The 22,631-nt window shown below is 52.3% G+C and overlaps 5 protein-coding genes across 5 annotated transcripts; 2 read left to right on the top strand and 3 right to left on the bottom strand.

The window, feature by feature from the left end:
- Positions 1–132: 132 nt before the first annotated feature.
- On the bottom strand, positions 133–534 carry DSM5745_02029 (uncharacterized protein; the record flags this gene model as incomplete). The annotated part of the gene is made up of 1 exon (XM_026744045.1): positions 133–534. The coding sequence occupies one exon, from the start codon at positions 532–534 to the stop codon at positions 133–135; it is 402 nt and encodes a 133-aa protein (XP_026607208.1).
- Positions 535–2,487: 1,953 nt separating this feature from the next.
- On the bottom strand, positions 2,488–4,852 carry DSM5745_02028 (uncharacterized protein; the record flags this gene model as incomplete). The annotated part of the gene is made up of 4 exons (XM_026744044.1): positions 2,488–2,535; positions 2,594–2,946; positions 3,007–3,835; positions 3,887–4,852. 4 exons carry the CDS (start codon positions 4,850–4,852, stop codon positions 2,488–2,490), a joined length of 2,196 nt encoding a protein of 731 aa, XP_026607207.1.
- Positions 4,853–10,310: 5,458 nt separating this feature from the next.
- DSM5745_02027 (translation initiation factor eIF2B subunit gamma) lies at positions 10,311–12,114 on the bottom strand (the record flags this gene model as incomplete). Its single annotated transcript, XM_026744043.1, has 2 exons — positions 10,311–11,878; positions 11,934–12,114. 2 exons carry the CDS (start codon positions 12,112–12,114, stop codon positions 10,311–10,313), a joined length of 1,749 nt encoding a protein of 582 aa, XP_026607206.1.
- Positions 12,115–12,682: 568 nt separating this feature from the next.
- Positions 12,683–14,033, top strand: DSM5745_02026 (uncharacterized protein; the record flags this gene model as incomplete). The annotated part of the gene is made up of 2 exons (XM_026744042.1): positions 12,683–13,345; positions 13,413–14,033. 2 exons carry the CDS (start codon positions 12,683–12,685, stop codon positions 14,031–14,033), a joined length of 1,284 nt encoding a protein of 427 aa, XP_026607205.1.
- A 692-nt stretch (positions 14,034–14,725) lies between these two features.
- DSM5745_02025 (uncharacterized protein) lies at positions 14,726–17,729 on the top strand (the record flags this gene model as incomplete). The annotated part of the gene is made up of 3 exons (XM_026744041.1): positions 14,726–15,092; positions 15,158–15,370; positions 15,433–17,729. 3 exons carry the CDS (start codon positions 14,726–14,728, stop codon positions 17,727–17,729), a joined length of 2,877 nt encoding a protein of 958 aa, XP_026607204.1.
- Positions 17,730–22,631: the final 4,902 nt, after the last annotated feature.

Here is a 22,631-nt window from a genome sequence, read left to right as displayed (position 1 = left end):
TGTAGAAAAGAGACAGTATGCATACAGTCTATAGCCCATCTATTCCAACCCAGCACATTCCCCTCCATCCGACTGGTAAGCTCCGTATCTACCGAGCCACCAGTCAGATCCATCCAATAAGCCCCTCACTCATCATCCAAAAAAAATCTTCAAAACCGCATACGGAACCATCACAAGCGGCGCAAGGATCTTGCCCACGATAACCAAAACACTAAAGACGATTTCCGCCGCGAGCACAACCGGGATGGCGGCTGCGCCGAGAATACACCCGCCCACAGCCGCAAGGGCAATCAGGACCGGGCGCGCGGGCTTGTAGAGCTTCTTGCCGACTTTCTTGAGACCCCTGACGAGGCGCGTGCGCTTGCGCTCTTTCCCGTGCAAGGCGGAGGTTTCGTTTTCGTTGCCTGGGGTCTCGGATTGGGTTTCGACTTGGAGGGACGAGTGGGAGGGGGAATGGGAGGTGGTGGTGGCTAGGGCCTGGGGTTCACTCCCGGCCTGGGGTTCAGGGATGTCGGGGACGGTAAGATTGGCCATTTTGGAAGTGAGATTGTTGAGTGGAGGTATGTTGGGTGATTGACTGGGTAGGTATGATGGATTATTGTTGAAATGAAAAGAGACGTCAGGAGGGCTGTGGTGCTCACGGTGCTGTCGATGAGGGATTTGGGGAAGAAAACGAAAAGAGCAGGAGATGAGTCAACTTAAATAGAGGGCAGCCAGAATAGAGTTCTCCGCTCAAAGCTCAACAGGGACAACGAAGGTAACAAGGCTGCGTAGCCAGTAAAGAAAGTTCGCACGCAGGTGAAAGGAAGCCCTAAGACACGACACAATGAGGCCAAAACAGAGGGTATCACCATGCCCAGCCGCGCTCAAAGACTTTGGGCGCCTAACAAAGCATGCAGAACAAGTCAGCCTAGCAGTCAAAATCCTAATCCTCCATTCTGGTTTAGACCTGAAAGCCTGCTGCTGTTCTTCTAGCTGTACGGAGACGGAGGTTGAAGGAGACGTAGGCTTGCAAAGGCTCGGGTTTCCTAGCCCAACTCCATAAGAATCTGAGCGAATTTGGAATGCTGGCGGGAGTGTGTTTCGTTCAGCAGTGCTTTCTAGATTAGAGTCATGAGTGTGCCTAAGTCACTATAACCTTTCGCCATGGAGAAAAGCGTAGGCATGCCGCACCAACCATCAGTCCTCCACAGTCCAACCCTCCTAACTCCATCAATACGGAGTAAAGTGAAGGAATCGATGTTGGGGTCACGATAGCGATCCGGATTGTTGTGCACAATTGCTTGGGCTAACAGTGGTCAATACGTCTTGTTTCAGCGAATGCTATGGTAGATAACTCAATCCATCAACCTTGGAAGGCTCACCTCTTCGGCCTCAAACTGGGTCTTGACATAGAAGTCTGCTGCTTCTCGTATAGCGAAGGCACAGACCTGAACTGGACACTGAAGTAGACCCTCGGTCTAACTCCGACGCGTGTTCCTTTGGTCCTACCTCGGCCGATACTTTGACGAGAAAACAACCGCGAGAATTACAGACCGGTGCTACTTGAAAGACAGTGAGGCGCATGAATAGAGATGGATTTGTTTGCATGCCATCCAACCAGATACAGTACCAGCAACAGCTATGAGACAAATGAGAGCGTGTGCATGAGAGAAACGACAGAACGTGGAGACAGGTTCAAATGCCGAGTAACAGATAGAGCAGGAGTATAAAGACAGAAAGCAAGCCCTGAAATATGCTGCAATTAGACCGGTCGATAACAGATGTTCAAACTGCTTGAGATATGCCAGTGCATCGATTTCCAGAACGCGAACACACGATGATAAAAGCGGCCAGTGCGAGTTTGACGGCAACAGAAAAGGAAGATACTGTGAGATAAGGATCAATAATGGGACTGCCCAGTTCCACGCTTGCCAAAGACGAGATTAAAAGACTGGATGAATCGAACATGTATCGAGGAAGAAAAAAGGAAACAAAAATCCATAAACGTGACTGGATCCGGGACAGGATAGAAAAAAGAAGAATAGATCAAAGCCCAAAATCCTGAGCGCAAGGTAGATCAATATCGTACGATCTGACGTGGTCGAGGCTGGAGCGTCTCCAACAATCAATCGCTCCGTTTTCTTTTTTATTCTGTCCGCTGCTGGATCCGCATAAGGTCGGAGTGCATGCACAAAGAAACTCCCTCCCCATCCCAGGAATCAGGGGAGAGCGCTGTGACCGGAACACCAGAAGAATATATCAGGGACCAAGGAAGTCAACATCGTGATCCGCAAACTGGGAGAGGTCGGACGATGCCAGATGACCGAGCCGGTCACGACACCAAACTGGGACCGACAGCGCAACCAAAACGAGTTGCTCTAGAGATAAACCAGGTCTACAAGACGCCAAATGTGGATACCACACCCTTTCATAGATCCATCGCAGTCGAAATTATATCACAAACCAGAAACGAAGAGAACGAGAACGCCGTTTGCAATGCCGCATTCAGAGAAAGTGAGTATAGATTTTCGAGGTTTCGTGAACTTCCATCTCCTGAGGTCATGAGTTAGCAGTCGAACCTAACTTCAATTCTGATGACGGCATAACTAACCATCTTGAACGTATTCAGCTCCTCCTTGATCTGCTGAGCCAGAAGTGGAGTGAGTCGGTTGCACGTCGCGATATCTCCCCGACGATCGTACTCTCCGCTAGGCCACGTCTCATGGAACTGAATTCGAGGGCTGAAAACGAGGCTCTTTGAGGCCACCGGTGGTCCGAGGGAATCATTCTTTGTTTCAGGTATCTCATCTTCACCGGCGATTTTAACCGCGTCCGGGCGTCGTATCCCGGTTCGAGGCTGTTCTTCCGGTGTGCTGGGCGTACTGGACTGAGGTGAGTCGGTGCCGTTCTCTGTATGCGTGCCGGACTTGGCAGCTGCGGATAATGCGATATCGGAATTGTTTTCTATGACACAGCGTTAGCAACTTGCGGTGTCGAAGACAGGGTATTCAACGTCAGACTCACTTTTAAGGATACCCTTTCTGACAGCTGCGAGAACCTCTGCGCGCTCTCGGTCCCCTCCTACAATGCTTTTACGCGATTGCACCGCATCGTCGTTCTCCTTGCCGGAAGCGGAGAGGACAGTGGACTCGACCTTGGGGAACACGGTTCCGCCGTGTGGAAGATCTGTAGGGTCTGCATTCGCCGCAACGCCCTTTCTTTCCGCCTCGATATTCACAACCGACACCTGCGGCGCCATCGGTTGCGCCGCCATGTCATCCGGTGACGACGCGATCACTGACTTTGGTCGGAATAGACCAACCAACGACCTCGTGGACCGTTTCATCCCTTTGCCCATTTTCCGTAGCATAATTGACGCGGAGGAAGCGGTTGACGAGATGGACAGGTTATCCGTTGAGCTATTGAAGATACGGCCCTGGTGATGTGAGTATATACTTTCTCCCAGACCACTGGCTTCCTGCTGTTCGGCAATGGCAGCATGTTCGGCACCCAACTCTTCCTTCAAGATATCCCTGCGAGACTTGTCCACCGAAAGTCCATCTTTGCGGTGGCTGTTCTGCGAGGCCTTGAGGAGTTCCGAGGCGCTTCCGAACGAAAAGGCCCTCCTCAACCGTGATTTGCCAGGTCGATGTGCATCATTCCTCGAAAGCTCAGCCAGGCGTTGCGAGGCCGGGCTCGCCAGTTTGGGTGGTTCTCGCTGGGTTGGCTGTGAGGTTTGTGGTGAAGTAGGGTCTGCAGAGACAGGTTGAGATAGCGGGGATGGTTTAGGCGTGCGTTTAGTCTCCTCTGGTTTCGTAGCGGGTTTTGGCGACACAGTGCCAGGTTCAGCGACCTAGTAGAAGGTTAATACCAGAAATTCGAGGGTATGAAACTGAGTTCTTACAGATGATGTGGAAGAGCGAGCAGACTGTATGCTCCCCGACACCTCCCTGTTGGACTGAGCCGACCTTGGCCGATCTTGGTCAAAGTAGTCTTGTCCGCCTGGCATCGGAATTGGGGATGCAACGGGCAGCTTAAGCTCAAGATTGATAAGACCGGTGTTGTCCATGTTTCCCCAGCTCCTCCGTCGATATCGCTTCGCCAATTCTGGTTGGGGCTTATCCGACCGTGAGTTATCATCTGCACTGGTGGCCCTGGTATGGCCCTTGCCGTCCGGCATCAGGCTCTTGGCGCCTGTTGGGCCAGCGGACGTCGTCTGCTGCGGATTTTCATCCAAGATCGGAGGAGACGCGCGAGCACCTGCGGACGCATCTGAGCGACGGTTTCCACGACGATAACGATCGGGCGAAGGACGGGATACTGTAGGGGAAGATATGTTCATGAATGGCGGTGTGGGAGAAGGCAAATTGGCGGTTGATAAGGGACGAATGGAAGGGTCACCGCGAGGCTGTCGGGAAGGAATCGCCGTATCGTCTTTGGACATGTGTGACTGGACGGAAGAGTTGGAAGATGAAGTAGATACAGAACCAGCTGCAGTGTAGTGGACGGGGCGTGAATGGTTCCCGACGAGAGCAGCATTCGCGGGGAGTTGAGGAACAGAAGGGGCAGAGGAAGTTCGATGCTCAGGTCTCAAGCTAGGAGACCATGACTGACGGTTCTGCACATTTGATGAATTGGAGTGGTTGGGGGTGCTGGTAAAGGCGTAGGGGGCCACCACTTGATGGCCAGGCCTATAGCTCCCCGAATTGCCGGCTGTGTTGTATGTGTTCCAAGACATGGCGGAATTTCGAGAGTTCGTTTGCTGTAAGGACTGAGATGTGGTGAAGGCACCCGAGGAGGAAGAGGGGCGTGTTTGGAGCACCGGAACCGCGCTGCTTTGCTGAGGAATCGTCTGTACCAAAGCTGCCATGTTGTTCTCCTCCACTAATCGCAGAGTAATCGAATTCGGACGCGTACTTAACGGCGTCTACCGAACAAGGTCCTATCCCGGCAATTGAGGCGAATGGAACCCTTCGGTGCGGTCGTTCAAGCAGTGTATGGTGTTCGAGAGGCACTCGAGCGAGAGGAATGGTAGGGGGTGAACAGGGGGGCGAATCTGTACCACGTATTCGTCAGTTAGCATTGTACGACCAAGCAACCGAGTTCGAAGATTGGGCGAAGGCATCATAGACGAGAGTTTATGACTGATGAATTCGATCATGGTGAATCGTTTCCGAGCAACGGATATGAGCGTACCTGGTCTAATAAATGCCCGTAGCTCAATTATACTGGTACAAAGGATTAAGAAAGTCGCTCAGATGAATGCGGGCAGGCGAATGCTGTCGAAGAAAAAGAGGAAAGAAACGAAAGGCTTGGATCCAGCGAGGACCGAAGAGGGAGGAGCCAGCGATGAGGTACGATGTAAGGAACACAGGGTCAAGAGCGGCAGATGCTGTCTAGAGCGGTCGAGCCATGGGTAAAGAAACAAAGAGGGAGAAAGAAGAGGAAGAGAAGAAGAGATTCAGAAATGAAGATGACAACTAACAGGCAAGTCTGGAGAGATAAGGGAGAAGCAGAGGAGAAACGAAAGGAAACGGTGACCAGATCCTAGGAAGACACGGAACTTCTGAATCAAGCAGAAGACGCGCCGTTCCGGGGGAACCGGAGAGAAATGGAGGAGGGGTGGGTAAACGGGACGAGGAGCAAGAAGAGGGAGGAAGCTGGAGAGAGAGGAAGAAAGAGGGAGGAGATAATGGGATTGAGGATTAAGCTGGAATGCTGGGATGGCTCTAACTAAGGGGAGAGGGAGACTGACAGGCGGAGACAGACGGGCGGGATTTTCCACTGCGGTTTGGACTTTTTGGTCGCGAAAAGGGACAGCGCCTCGCCCTGGCCCTCGCCGGGTCTCGTTTTTGCGATCGATGAAGCTTAACTAATTGATTATGGCTCTCGCTTGTCTACTTGTGCACAGGAACACTGGGAATAAGGACAGGGGAAGCAGCTGCTTCATGGAGGGTTAGAAAGTTTCTGGTTGGAGGAAGCCCACGAGGGGGAAGATCGATTAGCGGCGTCGTCAACAGCAACTTCAGATGGCGATTACTCTCCGTGCAGCTGCAAGTCATACGAATCAGCTACTGAGTTGGCAGGCACTGAAGATCAAATGAATGGGCGCATGCCCAGCTCCATGATAAAGCAGTTTCATTCATAGCATAATCCTCATGGTGTGGTGTATTCTATCATCAGAGTAGATTAATGTTAATTCTCCTGAATCGGCCTCGGCCAACCAGCGTTATCAAGTGATCGAAAGGGGTAAGACATTCTCTGGAACTACTGTCACGCTTATTCCGTCATGCTCGAAGTCAAAGATGGTTGACTTTGCAGTGACCCGGTCGAGGGCACCGCCTGTCATTCATCATCAGCACTTGAATCAATGAATCCAGATCAGTCATATTATTAGCAGCTACTCCATTGCCACTTCATCGATATGGATATGGCTCGATGCCGATGGAGTCCTTCTTCTGTGGGGAACCTGAGGTATCTAGGCTGTAACGGTATTTGACGACGATCAGGCCCAGCCAATAATAGTACAGCCTCCGCCGCCTCCTTTTCTATTTTCTCGTCGTTCTCTTCTCCATCCTCGATACGGCAAAAGAGCGGGGCCGACTTCCCAAGCTTGCTGCTTGCGAGAACATGCTCGATGCTTGGAAGCCTCGGAAGGGCGAAGAAGTTGGCAACTTGGCAGGTACAAATCCCTGCTAGCAATATCGGCTCGCGGGTGCCGGAGTCTGTGTCTGTCATCATCACAGACGTCGGGTTGACGGAGGATTGCGATCTTTGGAGGAATCCCATCCGAAACGGTCAAACTTATGAGGCTTGCTTGTACATATGTACGGGACCTCGGAAGGAGAACCGCCGCCTGGTAACTCGTCAGCCGCCAAAAAGCCCAGACCTCAAAGACTGGAACGCTAAACGGGATAGCCAAGTCTGCTGCGTATTTCGGTTTCTGAGCAACCTGAATATCTCTGCGTTGCGCCGTTGGTCCGCTTCCGAGGTGGAAACTGACACCGAGACACTGTTCTTCGGTAAGAGAATTAAACGGAGTGATGGCCCTATGGGACAGAGTCAGACTGCGAGTGTACGAGATCGGACTGGGGATTATGCCCCCGAACTTCTTATCCCAATACCCATGACTCGGTTAGGATTTTTAGTTCCATCCAAGAGGTCAAGACACAGCGCCAATGAAAACCCCTGCTTCCTTTCCTCAGCCAAGCGAACTCCTGGAGAATCAGTGAGCAACCGCCGGATCCGTCTCACAAGCTGACCACAGAGGCTCACGCCCTGGCCATCTCACACACACCCTTGGTTCTCAACGTAGCAACCCTTGGGAAATTCCCGCAGCTCTGTTCCATGGGTCCGGCCGTTCCACGATGGAGCAGTTAATCAATCAGATCTCCCGCAGTTTGTGCTCAAACTTGATCGCGGTGGGGATGGAGCTCTGTTACAGATTGCTACATGTCCACCCGGCTGTGTAGCTGTACCGCCAGAACCAAGAAACTCCGGTATGACTGACAGCTGATTCATGGCTGGGTGCCGAGTCAACACGAAAACTGCCTGCTTCACGAAGAAGAAACTCAGCCAGGCACCAGCATTTGGATCGCTTCATGCTGGTAGAAATATGCGAGATCGCGATGGCAACGTGGCTCAATAGAAACGGCCATCGGACTAAGAACGTGGTTACAGTCAGCCAGCCATCGCCCGGACTATAGAAACAGCTTCCACCGTCAGGGCGCTGAAGAAATAAAGTTGGCCGAGAAAATATGCATCAGCAACAGGCATTATTGCTTTGAAGCTGCAATAAGCTACTCGTAGGGTTTGTTCAAACTTGCAGGTTTGTTCAAACTTGCAAACCTACCTATGTACACAGTATGCGGCATGAAGGTGTGGGGAAATATACATCTGGCCGGCACACCGCCGTACTTAGTACTCCGGAGTACATCACGGCTGTTTGCTAGTTTGATTCGGCATTCGGCTCAATGATGGGCCCATACTGTAAGTCACGCCATTGTCAGTGCCACCCAGTGTATAGAGTCATCGAGTCTACTCCGAGTACTACCGCCGAGTGTAGAGTGTCGACATACCTACCATCCGACATCAAGATACTCCAGCTTCAATCTCCAACCCGGACAGAACTAGCGCATGCAGATCCATGTAAGGAGTTCCCGCGTGATCGACAAGGCGACGTCGCCGTTTCAGCTTTTCTTTTCAATTTCCGCGTCATCGTGCAGTGGCTCTCCCGTTGCTCAGGAGAACTCCAGGTCGGGCCCAGAATCTGCCTATCCAGATTGATAAGTTGACGATAACAAGGTTGACCCGCTATCATGCGGTGTACGGAGTAAACTGATAGACTGATATCAACCGAGTCGGGTCTCAAACACTGTCTCAAAAATGGACTTTACTATGAGACAGAGTCGTCCACCAGCCACTCTCACAGACAACGGGACACCGTCGTTCTGACCCCTGATCACGAATATACAGTGGTACACAATCTCCTATCTATCAAAGGACCTCTTCCAGCTCCATCCTGGTTACAACCACCAAATCTCAAACAATTCACTCTAGATCTCAAACACAGCCAAGTGCTTTACCCCACAAAATCGCCCGGCCCCTGCCCTTCGCACTTTATTTAAATGAGCACTCCTGCATTTGCCGCGATATACGACGAGAACTGGGCACGATCTGTGCTCATCACGAGTCACGACCACAAGCCCGGTCCATAACGGCCACAGGAAGAATGAGGAATGAGGAAGGGGAACCGATCGGCTGGTGTCCCGTCCGTTACCCGTGGACCCTCAAGTGCAGCCGGCCAGTGTATCAGTATAACTCTCCGTCTCGTACCCTACAAGGTAGGCAAGCCGGGCAGCTTTGGAGCTAGGACATCGACCAGAACTCATTTCAACGGTATTGGACATGCTCCCGGGGACCTCCTCGTTAAGAACAGCCACCAAAAGCAAGCATTTGCAGTTTATTGTCCGGCTCCGACAAAAACATCAAGAACGCGGAGTACAGGTACCGTAGCTGGTACTCCGTAGGACACGGGTTCTACACACTGGACGCCGCTCCGCGGGGCACAAAGCTCACCCCAGGTCGATCCGTGCTTCGTACTCTGTACCGTACCCTAGACTCATGACATGGGATGACACCGGATGGACTCCAGTGCCGTACATGACCTAAAACAACCTCAGGGACACCCGTGCACTTGAGCGCCCGGTCAAAGGAACTCGTCAGGTCCAAAAAGTACGCTTGAACCTGACATAGATACCAGGCTGCGCTGAGCAGTTCCCCGCAGCAACCCTGGAGGATGATGGGCATAAGATTCACATCCGGACCGGTGCCGCGCACGCATTTATGCACAAGCTCCCCTGTCCTGTCCTGTCATCACCTTACTCTATCTACCTAGTCTACCCCTCAAATCCATCTGGCTTACTCCGTATGCGAGATAATTCCGACAACCGCCCGGACCAAGTCCAGGTGCCAGTGCCACATGCGATTACGATTGCGATTGCGCAGCCGGAGGCGGCTTACGGACTAGGGTACGCTACAGTAGTAGGCTAGCCGGGAACTATACCACCTCATTATCTAAGAGACGAGCATAAGACAGGCTGATAGGCTGACGAGCTACAGCCTATAGCCGTGAACATGGCAACATGCAGATACCTACTATAGTTGGTTGGAGGGCACGGGTCGTTCTTAGCATCGTGCGGCTAAGTTCCTTGGTTGGATATGCATGTCGCTGGAACTGGAAATCTGCTACCGGTGCAGGTGACCGTGGGCGGCTCGCGGGCGCGAGTACGATGACTTACGAGTTATACAGGTAGTAGGTGATTAGGGTAGATAGGTATGGAGCACGGGCTAAAAGAGTGGGGTGAGGTTCGTGAGTCAAGGTCCGAGGGAAGACGCAAAGTGGTGAAATCATGGTGCATATGGTCAGATAGCGGGGATAACCTTGGAGCTGAGACCATCATGCATCGCTATCGTAATCGCATGGATCGGGTCGGATAAGCTGGGGCTTACAGGAGGCGGCGGGAATGAGATGAGATGAGGCGGGATCAGATCAAGAAACCAGGGCATCTTTATCCCAGTTGGTTGCTTTGGCCTGTAAGGAGTTAAGGTCGTGGAACCCTATGTACAGAGTACGACGTATAATGCCTGTCTACATAGGTGGTATAATCAAGCCATGAGAATGGCGGGGGTATTAATTCCTCCGAAATTGTACACAACATGAACTTTTGTCGCCCTATTCGTTATTCAGCGTCAGGTCTATCATCTATACCGGTCATTAGATCGCCTCGGCGGAGGAGTAGCAGGAGCATGGGGATCGTCCATTCGGATTAGAAACCCAGGTCGCTGCCATCGTCTTCGAAATCTTCAGACACATCCATGCCCTCGGCGTCTTCATCCAACCCTTCAAATCTCATGAACTTCTCGTTCTTGGCGTCCGTCTGCTCTTCAACGCCATGGCCATCCTGAACTTCGCAGTCCTTCAGCACACACTCGCGTCCGATCTTGCTGCGGCGTCCGACAATGCATCCGGTGAGCTGGCATCGTTCACCAACGACTGCGCCGTCCATGACCAGACAGCGGGTTAATCTGGCTCCGCTGGCGATATGACATCCCACACCGATCACACTCTCCTTGATCACACACTTCTCTTCCACGGTAACGTTATCGGCAAGGAGGCAGTCGCTCTTTGTCACTGTACAACGTTGAGCGACACCTGCCGGATAGGCCACCTTTTGGTTGTGCGCAAACGGAGAGGCGGCGACTTTGCCAACTTCTTCGATGGACTCGAGCTTTGCAAGGCGAAGCGATACGGAAAGAAGAAGGGACGAGGCATCGACACGCCTGATTATAGGCGCAGAGGGCAGGGACGAATGCATGTAAGCCAGAACCGGGGGAGGGGTGACTTTTTCTTTTTGTGGCGACTCGATGCCAGAGTCAGGGCCTGAGCTTCGGACACGTGAGGCGAATTGAAATTCGGCCGGGGCCTCGGACGCTGATGTGTCGTGGGAGTCTCCAGCACCAGCCTTGGTGGTGCTCATGGCTTTGATGTCGATTTCCTCCTCGAGCGATTCGTCATCCAGGCTCCCACTCTCGCCGACATTTTGAGTTTTTCGAAATATCTCGTTCATTCGGATCTTTTCAGCCAGTCCAGTTTGCCAATCCGTTTTCGCCCACCATCCCACGAGGTCTTCGCTGACGCTCTCGAACTTCTCGTTGAGTTGCGCCATCTCCTTCACCCAGTAAGGAAATACGTAAATGTGTGCATCACGATAGCTGGTGAGCATCTTTACCTGGGCATGCTTCTTCACAAGCGAATGGCGGATGAGCAGTCCCTTATCCTCTTCCATCTTCTCCTTGACTGTGTCCATTGGCATCGAGAGTACCAACTTGGACAGCCCGAATCGTACGGCAGCTGGTCCGTTTGTGGGATGCGAAACTGCGGGGGCTTCATCTTGCTCGAGAGGAGCAGTAGCGACGAAGTCTGTCACTTCTCCCTTGACACTTTCTTCTCTTCCTTTTGTCTGGTAATATACCGCCAGACCGCCGCGGCGTCCTCCTGCCTCGCCACCCATTCCTATCGTCTTGGGGCCGTTTGTGTTCCACCCTCCAGCAAGTGTTGAGCCACCGAGCGCGCTCTGAGATACCATCCATGCTTCGAGGAGAGATTCTCCCGGGATGTCACATATCAGATCGCACGGAAGGAGAAGGAAGTCGGATTTGATACAGGCTTGGACTTCGGGGAGGCGTAGCAGTTCGGCAGTACCCGTTGTCAACGTCAAGTCTGTGGGCGCGAGGATGGACGGCGATGGCGATGGGAGAGAGGTGAGATGGGGGTTTTGTGATAGAGCGGCCTCGAGAGGGGCTTGGCTAGGAGGAGGGGTGATGAGAGTAATATCTAAGAACATTTGTTAGCGGTGGAAACATCAGAATACAAGGCAAGCTTAACATACTGGTTATGCCCATGCGATAGCACCAGTCCAACGGATACCATACCATAGGGCGATTTGCGATAGGAATAAGAGCTTTCGGGAACTCCTCTGGACTCGAAGTGAAGGTGTTGAGGGAAACGCCAGGCCCGCAAAGAATGAGCGCCTGGAACCCCGTCGGGGGTACTGGAACGGAGTGCGGCATCGTAGCTGAAGTTCAGTAAAAGACGAGGCAGTAGACCGTGTCAAGTCGTAGGCTGGTGGAAATATGCTGATATCACCGCGGGGATGAGGGGAAGGTGCGCTGCTATCACAAGAGATGCAATGGGGCAGGCCGTATAAATCGAAGATGCGCGTTTCAAGTCAGCTTAGATCATGCCTGCAGCACTCCAAGCCAGGACAGGAACAATCAATAGGCGCCCCGGCGACTTTTGTTATTCTCTCTTTGTGAGTCAAACTCCGTATCTCCGCAACTTTTTCGAGTCAAAGCCCACCACACGTGCCGATAGGATAGGTGACTAAGCACTACAGGCAAACAGTGCAAACGCAGCCGCAGCCTCCCGTAAACACCGCGGCAAAACAAAGCGTCACCAGCCACATGTTTGCCCCGAGGCCCAGCCGCCCCCATAGTTCTTCCTCCTCCTTTCCCATCCCTCGCATTATCCCAGCCTCCCGACGCTACCATTGATCCTCCGACGACCTGAGATGTGAATACGACTCGACGCGACTGACGTGGATCTATGCGCAGCCTGTAATTGATATCGTGGACAGCGATGCCTCATTCCCAAGATGCTCGCCATCGGCGGGTGGGTACCGGCTTCAGCTCGAGTGGGCGGCGCACCGTCATGGGCTATTGGGCACCCCTTGCCCTGACCGTCGGCATCGCCGCAATTGGTGTTGCAGCTTGGATATGGACTGAGCGCAATGAAGAAGAAGATGAGGATGATCGCGACGAACCTCGAGGTGGTGATCGAACCGCCAGTGCTCCCAGTGGGGTGTCATTCCCGCGCGGCGACTTTGAGGGCGACTACGCCCGAGCAACAGGCGCAGATGTTCTTGGTCACTCTCAGGAAGATGCTAGCGTAATGGCTCGCATGCAAGGAGCACTTCGGCGCACGCCTAGTCCACAGCAAATATTTGACGGGGCGAGCAAGAGGGTTGCGGCCGGTGTCGCAGCAGCAGGGGCTTTCGTGGGTGGTGCTTTGACTTCGATCAGGGAAGAGAACAGGGGCGACTTTGAGGACCATACTCGGTGGTCAGAGGAGGTGGAATCCCGCAATCAGCAAAGGAATCAGGCAGAGACATCCGCGCCTAGTCAAATTCCAACACGCAGCGTTGTTGGCGCCCCGGCGACTACCGACAAGAAGAAGACGGTCGTGATTGTGGTATCATCAGAATCACCGCACCTTCCACACGACCTGACCTCCGATCATGTGGTACGTTGTCGCGTGATATCGTTGCGATTTGCGTCTGTTCAGTTTCGCTAACCAGTTTCATCTACAGTCTATCCTTTCTCATCTTCCTGAACACATTAACCCTGACTCTGCCAAGGTCTTCGTTCTAATCTATGCGCCTGGATTGAAGCACGCTCCTGGTCAAGGCAGCCCCACCCATGCCTTGTCCGTCACATCATCATACTCCAACATTGCCCCTGAAGAAGCTACCCCGTCCGCTGAGGCCACTACTGCGGATCTGTCCATGTTGGAGCCCCGACAGGCTGAGGACTCGCAGGGTGCAACACCGCTTTTTAACACTTTGTACACACAGGCCCAGGCCATCGTTGACAAGGACACCATGATTATGCCCTTCAATTCGCCTACTGGATACGTACATCTTGTTCGGCATCTCTCTGCTGATACTGTTTATGTCCAGGAGTCATTGTCTGGTCAGGATGGAAGCGCGGTGAACCACATATCTGGCTGGGTTAGGCAGGTTGTCGTGGTGGTCGGTGATGAAGGGGGTCGGGGCGGTCTGATTGATAGCGACGATGAGTCGTTGCTTGCGAACAAGGAGGAGAAGTGGTGGCGCAAAGAAGGCGTCACCGGCATTGGTAAACGCATTGACGTTGTTGATGTGCTCCGTGTGGGAGATGACTGGCGGCGCAGGATCAGTGGTCATGACTAGAGCGTGACGATATACCCGCAGCTAGTATGCCGCAGATTGCTTTGACACGGTGGTCCTGTGAGTGTTATTTTGCGCTGTTTGCTGATTATCCCTCTTGGATGATCATGATGTGATTCCCTAGCTTTATGACTTGTGTTTTGATCTTTCGGATCATATTTCTATGTATATTGCATGATGCCAAAGAATACCACGTACATGATGACCACACTGCGCAACTCTCCTCTCTCGATGTAATCCGTAAACTTTCAGTGGTGTACGGAGTATAAAGTTATGTTCGTTATCCATGGCATTGGAATAAAGGGCATCCAAAACACGTGATGAGGTTCAAAGCGGGAATCACCTGACCAGCCTCCTTCAGCGACGACTTGGCTTGGCATCACCAAACTCCTTCAGCGACGACCACCACTGTCCCATTCGGTTGCTTGCTCACTCTGCTTGTGACGGACGTCTTTTCGATGGCCCCCATTGATCTCATTATCTAGCGACCCTGGGATCCGTGCTACCCACCGCGTTGTTCCCGCGCTGCTCGTCGCTCTCCGCGTCCGCTCCCCACATGTCTCGTTCCCCGGTTATATCATCGACGAACGATTTTCGGAGCACGACTTCCGTCTGCTATCCCCGGGCCTACGTTCCGAGGAGTCGCCTCTAGGAGCTATCGCTCGAAATCACACTCCGGTGTTGGTTTCGTCAAGATGGCGACCGCGATATCCAAAACCACCTCCCATCCCCCTAAGATGAAGCGGCCGCCCCCGCCTTTTGTTCAGACCGGAGTCAACGGCACCAGGCCGCAGCCCTCGTCATCCTCCCCTCCTACTACGTCGAAGCGTCTTCCTGGAGCCGGACAGTCGGCAGCGACAAGCTCCACGAGCCATCCGGTCCCGAACGGCGTCAATGGCATCGGCAATTCGAGTAACACTCCTACCAAGGGGCCCCTGGGCCGGCCCAGGAAAGACGCGCAAAGGCCAGGCGAACAAGGCGTGAAGGTGCAAAGGCAAACGCCAAAGACCCCGTCTTTGGAGAGTGATCGCCGGCTAGGGAAGGTGTTTCCTGAGCCGCATGGTTAGTGTCACCGGGAGTCGTGTGCGGCGGAAGCCAAGCTTTACTAACTCCGATATACAATACAGTTAAAACAACGCCCTATATCCTGAAGAAGTTTGCGAAATCCCCTCCGTCATTGATCCTACATCTACATCCAACACATTTCCGCTTCGAACAGCAGGATGGAAGCTTCCCGTATAACTCGGAAATGAAGGTCATCATTGAACATATCCGTGCGGGTACTGTTCCCCATGATATGATGGAGGAACTGTTACGCGCCAATGTTCGCTTCTATGAAGGTGGGATTTAGTGCTATTTGCGCCTCAAGTTCCGGCCCTTGCTGACTAGGTCGTTGACTCAGGCTGCCTCATTGTACGCGTGATTGATCATAAATCCGTATCCGCGCAAGCCAGGAAATCCACCGCACCATCCTCGAATGACAACAACACACCATTTTCAATCCATAACTATAATGAGCACATTACTCCGTCTGCATATGTCCCCTACCCGAAACAGAATCAATTGGTGTCGGAGAAATCGACCGGGAATGAAACGACGACGGAACAGTCAGACTCGAAGGATAACGTTGACGGGGTGTCCCAGGACAACTCACAAGAAGCCGGATCAGCCTCGCTCAAGCAAGCACCCCCTAAACCCCGTGTCTTCACAACTGTCCTTCACCCAACTACTCGCTCATTACAAGCGGAGTTGACCCTGCTTGCGACCACACCGGATCCAAAAGCTGCGAAACAAGCTGCACCCGTTTCCGCGCGCCCCCAACCGCCTCCCGGAACTGTTCCTCCGTCTCCAGGTGCATCAGCTCAGCCTGAAGGGGGTCCTGTTGCAAAACGGCAGAAAATGCTCATCGAACCACATGAGCTTTTGGAATGCGAATCCAAATTGACCAGGGCTCTTGCGCCGCCATTGTTTTTGGAGCCAGTTAGCAGCTTGGAAGATGTACACATCCTTTTGAAATACATGGAGAGTCCGCTTCATCGCGATCCTCCACCTTCACCTAAGAGGAGGAAGCGCACGATCGCCGAATTGGCAGCTGACGAAGCACTGGCGGCTGAGGAAGAGAGGTTCATGCTCATCATGGATGAACGGCTGGAACCTACTACCTCGGGTGCCGCAGGTGGGCCGAAGTCCGCAGCTGTGGATGACACTGGTGGTGCTGTTCCTTTTGAACCTCGCTTTTCTCGATTTAAGACTCTTGAGAATATTAGGATTCAACACGAAGAGAAAAATAGACGTGAGAATGAGACGAAGATGAAGCAGGAAATGGTAAAAAGACAACAACAAGAGCAAGAAAGAGAAAGGCGTCGGATCACGGAGCAGCGCCAGGCGGAGGAGCAGGCCAAAGAAGAGAACAGGAGACAACAGCTCGCCGCACAGCAGGCTCAGGCACAGCTTGCAGCCCAGCAGCAAAACCGGCAACTCATGGCGCAGGCTAACGGTGTCAGCCAACCAACCCAATCCTCGCCAGTGGTGCGTAATCAGACACCTCTCAATACCTCATCACCACTTGTTGGCAATGCGATGGCCACTCAAGGTAGTGTACCTATGGCAATGACGTCTTCTATGCAGGGCGCCGGTAGCCCACAGAGACCTCCCTCTGCTTTGCAGCACGCTCATCCCAACATGATGAGCCACCCCATGGTGCCATCTAGGAGTCAACAAGGGCAAAGCAGGCATGGCACTCCGCAGATGACCCAAGGAACACCGGCAATGTCCCAAGCTACCCCGATCATGCGCAATGTCACGCCCACCCAGCGTATGAGTCATGCTAGTCCGCCGCGGTCTTCGATGGCCCCAACGCCTGTGATGAATCAGGCTGTGATGGCAACTCCGCAGATGGGAAATCAAGTGCCCCTCAACGCACAACAGCAGCAGCAACTCATGTTACAAAGACAACAACTACTCGCTCAACAAGGGCAGCATCTGAACCACAGTCAGCTCACGCCGCAGCAGTTCGCTCAGTTGCAGGCAAATATGCTTGCGCAGAACAACATTCAGAACCATCAACAGCAGCAGATGATGCAACAGCAGCAGCAAAACCCCCAGGCCGCGCAGCAGAAGTTTGCCAACCCCCAGGCATACCAGGCTCAGATGATGCGCGCACAACTCATGCAGATGCAAATAGCCCAACAACAGCAGCAACAAAGGCAGCAGCAATCGCAACAGCAGCAACAACCGCAACAGCAAGGCCAACAGCAGCCACAGCTCCAGCAAGGGCAGATGCTTCAAAACAGCCCGCAGTTGAACGCTCAGCAGCAGCAGATACTGATGGCAGCGGCTCAAGCCAACGGCGGCCACATGCCGCAAAACATGCAGGGTGTGAACATGCCGCCGCGAGTGAATGCATCGCAAGCGCGATACGGTCAGATCTATCAGCAGCGGCTTTTGCGACTACGGCAAGAGATGGCTACCCGCCTGATGCCGCAATACGGGCCTCCTACGCAGTACCCGCCACAAGTGGCGCAGGAGTACAGTGTTGGCCTCGAGAACGCTGCCAAAGGCTTCGTGCAAGATATGATCCGGCGAGAGCGTGTTGAGCTCACTGCTATGCAACAGCGACAACAAGCCCAGGCGGTTGCTCACGCCCAGGCACTGCAACAACAGCAACATAACATGATGCAGAATGGAATGGGCAAGTAGGATGAAATTTTTTGACGTTGACGACTAATGGATTGGAGGCGGCAGTTTTGTTTTCTTGATCCACTCACACTCATATCATATCCCTTCGACACTTCTCTCCGACCGACCACCTCCTGACCTGGAGATTTCATTCCAGAGTCTACCACACCCACTCTCACCACCTCGCCCTCTTCATCAAATCGCAAGACCAATTTTCTTCTCTTTTGCTTAATCCATTTGGGAGCAATGTATAGGACAAACCAGGGACTCGAGATAAAACAGGGGCGGCCGGCGTTTTTTTCACGTTTTTGATCTTGGTTCGCATGTTTCACTTTCTTCTCTTTCTCTTTCTTTCTACGACACCGATTTTTCTCTCTCTCTTTCTTTCTTGTTTATGCTACTTTCTTGGGGCACTTGTATCATTGGGACCGGTTGTTGACGTTGTCTTTTCTCATTTTGTTGCGATGGATTTTCTTTTTCTCTGTTTTTTTTTTTTGCGTTGGGAAGGGAGCAAGCAGGAAACTACTCAGACTTGATACCATTGTTTATAACTAGGGGCTCCGCTTCGGTGATTTGAGCAGATCGGATAGGAGAATTCAGACAGGTTCTTCATATTTTTCGTATAGGGTAGATGGGTAGGCGGTACACACCCATGACAAGTGCCGTGATATATATAGCAAGGTGCATAAATTAAATTTTGTTAGCAGGTTAGACAAGCCTAACTACGGAGGCAGAGAGCCGGACCAGCCGCGACGGATGTGCCGTGCTCACATCGAGAGATATATATGTGATCGGTCGGTCTTGACTCTTGAAACGACAACCGTAAGGGGAACTACGAACCACGCCCTTTCAGACTCTAGATATTGGCGACTAACATCAATGATTAGGGAACCAATACTAGTCGCATGAGAAGCTAGAGAGATGGACGGAGTAGGCATCTGCAAGTAGAGTAGTTGGTGGGCTTAAAATACTAGAGGACATCCGGCCTCAGTGTCCCGAGGGAAGGCACGTCAGGATGACAGTCTACGAGGACACAGATGGATGTATGTAGCTGGAATCAGAGACTCAACGGCAGCTGTGTTCGATTTAGCAAGGCAACTTACATCCTGGACTGGCCCGCGAGATACTTGAGATCTGGTGGTGACTCGAAAAGCTCCATGGGAACCCACCATTCGAGCTATGTCTGGGACCGAGACTTCTTTTTGGCAGGATATGAGCAGTGTGGCCGGATGTATTGTCTGACAAAGAAGGCTGCTTGGTGCGCTGAGTATCGCTTGCCATCACTGGTACCTCTAGTGCTCGGGTTGGGTTGGCTTCTAGGGGGGTTAGTTTCACGTTGCACTACCTCTCGAGGCTCATTTCCCCCGCCAAACGTCGAGGGGTAGGCGATAACGAGAGTGATAGCACTGGGAAATAAGCGATCGAATGCGCATATCCCAGCTCGCACAACAAGCCGGGAATCCCACTCTCAGCGAATCGTAGCACAGGCACGCTTTCACAACCGAAGCTCTGGAGCCCGGGGTGGGCTGTCATTTCTGGGGTGAAGGAGACAAAGTACGACCCTGGACCCTGGTCCTGCCTGGAAGCTCGGTGCGCCAACAAGAGGCCAGGACCCAGGCACAGTGCAGTGCATTCCTACCGAGCGAGATCGGGTACGACATCGGGGAGGATGGATGTGTAACCCCGGACAGGCTGAATGAGGAGGCCGAATGAGACTTCGAGGCCAAAGCGCGAACTCTCGAGTCCCAACCCCAGTAGTCTCGCAAAGGGCGAATAGGAAGAGAAGCCTGAGCGCAGGTAGCTAGGAGAGAGGATCTGCGGATCGACGCTGATTTCCGATACGTGCATGCTATGGATGAAGACGGAGCTGGGGTGGAGCGAGTGCGCGAGCGGTGCGGTCCTGCGGGTGCCTGGTATGTGGCTATGTGACCGTAGAGAGAGAGACGCAGGTAGAGTCCAGACCGCAGTGTCGACTTGGGCGCTCATTGAAGGGCAAAGTTAATTTGCCAGGGCTCGTTATGGTAAGGCGGGAGCTACTCACAATAATTTGAGCAGCTGTTACGCCCTCGCATGTGCACGTACCTTCCAGACTTTGAGCCATGAGGTCGGGCCAACCAATGAAGTTACTGGTCCACTAGTAGCTAAGCATGTATGCATGGGCCCATTCGCATATGGTCTTTTCTGCGCATTCCAGCGCAAATCGAGGACGAGGTACTTTGGTGCTAGAGAGAGCTTGGACTAGGTTCAATGATTTGTACCTGGTTGAGCTTATTCTGCAGGTCCAGAGCTAGCTGTGCATTGCATGGTCGATCCGGGCGGAGAGATGGGCCTAGCCTAGCTGGTATTGGCGCATCGGCGAAGATGCATGTCATTGTCGATCTTCGGCGCTCTGGATCTCAGAGACAATAGGCAGGTTGGATCAACAATTGGCGTCGCTAGGAATGTGAGGTCCGCAAGGAGATGGGCGTCCGGATCCACACCCCGCAATTAAACGGCTATCTGAAAGAGCCTAGATTAGGGGCCCTTCCATGCATATTGAGTCCGTAAAACTAGATGTCGCTGGATCTCATTGGACGCTCATATCAATGATAGCACGAGTATAGAGAGGTGGCGGTCTATGGAAACGCCACCATAAACCGTTGGACGAGTCACCCCAGATATTGGCAGTCATGCAATGCAACTCAATTCGAGGCGTTGACCGATGGGACGGTTGCAATTCTCAAGGCAGAAACCAGAAACCTTGTTTCAAGTTTCTGAGTCACTTATTGGACGCTATGGAAGACAGGGTAAGGAAAGAGAATGGGGGGACGCAAGGGGGCCTGATTGAAGGCGGACATCCCTCTATCCACCTGGTAGTCAACAAAGGCGATAGCTGCAAGATAACACTACCGATCGTGACTGACTATGGATCGAGCAGGTAAAAAACCAAAGATGGAAAGATGGAAAGGCTCGATGCAGGTCGAACAAGCTGTCCTGCTTCTGCAACTAATATGAATTGCGGGGATGGTGTCTCGATTTTCAGCCTTATTGCTTTAGGCACAGTTCGAGAGGAGATGCTAGTTTGCAAATTATTTTCCGGAAAAGGCGAATACAAGGCTATGAAGAAAGAGACGGATGCGCTCAACGCTGGGAATTGCGCATCTCAGGACTTCGCACATGATGGGCTGCAGCAACAAACAGGCAACATCCAAAATGGAAAGCGAACCTCTATTGACCGAACAGCACATTCTCTGCCGGGGTAAGGTTCAATGTTATGCACTGTCAGGCCAGGGAAAATTGGCATATAGCTAGCGTATGGTTCGTGTTTAGTGGATCTTGATCCAGCAAACCGAGTCTAATCGAGGGCGACTTGACACCCAGGATTAGTCCACCAAAACCTTGTTGAAGACGCTGTGTTGATTACTTGGTGGGCTGGAGAACTGGATATCCCGTTATTAAGCATAATCGAGGTTAGATAGCCTCCTTGCTCTTGGGGATGCAGTGGCTATGCTCTGGCCTTAAGCATGCACTGGGAATATTGGCCGCTTCATTTGATCCCAATATAGAAGCTGAAGAACGGAAACGAGACTGGGTTGAACAAAAAGATATTATTGCAAATCATGGAGAACAGTAAGCCCAAAAGAAAGGCAGGAGAACTCCGTAGGTACAGGCAACGGTCGAGCTGCCCACGTTGAGAGTCGATCGGCGAAAGCAATCTGGATCTGGACTGCAGGATCTTATCCGGGGCGTTTCCAAGAAGCCTTCTAGATGCTTTTTTAGCTCAAGCATCAATAGTTCAGATACTCCTTCATGGTGTCACATCTGCCGTGGCCACTCGAAGTTGATTGCTGGCAAGGCTGGCTTGATGGCCATTCTATTAACGGAGGCCCCGAAGTTAAGCCCAGAAGATGCATTTTTCCCGAGCATTCACCGACGAAATAAGGAAATGAAATAATTTCCTTACGCAGTTACGGCAGGGTCGGTCCTGGTGGCAATCTGGGGATGACCCAGAATTTCCCGGTGACCTCCTTGCGGTGTACTTCCCCGTGCTGCAGGGGTCTGGGTAGGAGATGTACCGCACTGGAGAAGCCGTTGAAAAGTACCTGATTTCCTGGTGTCCTCTGTTGGCCAGCCGGCACGAGTTTACCCTGCAGGCCGGACATGTTCAGACGATTGATTGCCAGCGGCCGGTGCTGTGACTGGTTGATGTTTTGACCTGCAATTGTCAGCATAAAGAGACGGTAAAGCTGAATATTCGCTAGCCGTCAGGCTGTGCCAGTTTGGTCCTCGAATGAAGAACTACCAAGACTGCTAAAGAGTACAGATTCTTGAGCGAGAGGAACACAAGAGTGCTACACACTTTGGCAGATGTATTTGACAAGATTGCACGATGCATTTGCTTTTGCGAGAGGAGGTTCCTGGCTGGTTCAAAAAAAAATAGGACGCTAAGTCCATGAGCTGAATCAAGGATAGAGTGCGAGGAACGTCTTCGGACTTCTACATTACCTAACGCGTCGATTGTCCCGGGTCGATCGTTGATGCAGCCTGAGGAAGAGCGTTGAGAGACCACGTCCACAGGTACTTTTATTGCCTTGAAAGCTTATTATTGACAAGTCAAAAGATATGCTATCCATGCTCGCAACGGCGTCAAAGTGTGGCGTCTAGGTAGCAGAGAAACTAGAGAATCTTGCATCAAGTAGCTTCTATCCTGGGTACGTCCCTGAATCGGAAGATATAAAAGGACCGTAAGGTTGCGACTAGACAAAGTCTCTTGACGCAGTTTGCCAAAATAGGGAGGATACGTATTCGCAGAATGTGGCTTGCGTTTCAGCCGAGCATTCTCTATGCATTGGAGATGCCCATCGCTCCAAGGCCAGGGAATCCCTCTGATTTCGAGAGATACAAACGACGAAAAGCGATCTCGACGAGGACAAGTACGTTGTA

This window comes from Aspergillus mulundensis (genome assembly GCF_003369625.1).
Source record: "Aspergillus mulundensis strain DSM 5745 chromosome Unknown scaffold_1, whole genome shotgun sequence".
Classification (NCBI taxonomy): Eukaryota; Fungi; Ascomycota; class Eurotiomycetes; order Eurotiales; family Aspergillaceae; genus Aspergillus; species Aspergillus mulundensis.
Note: the sequence above shows the minus strand (reverse complement) of the source record. Positions and strands in the feature narration are given on the sequence as shown.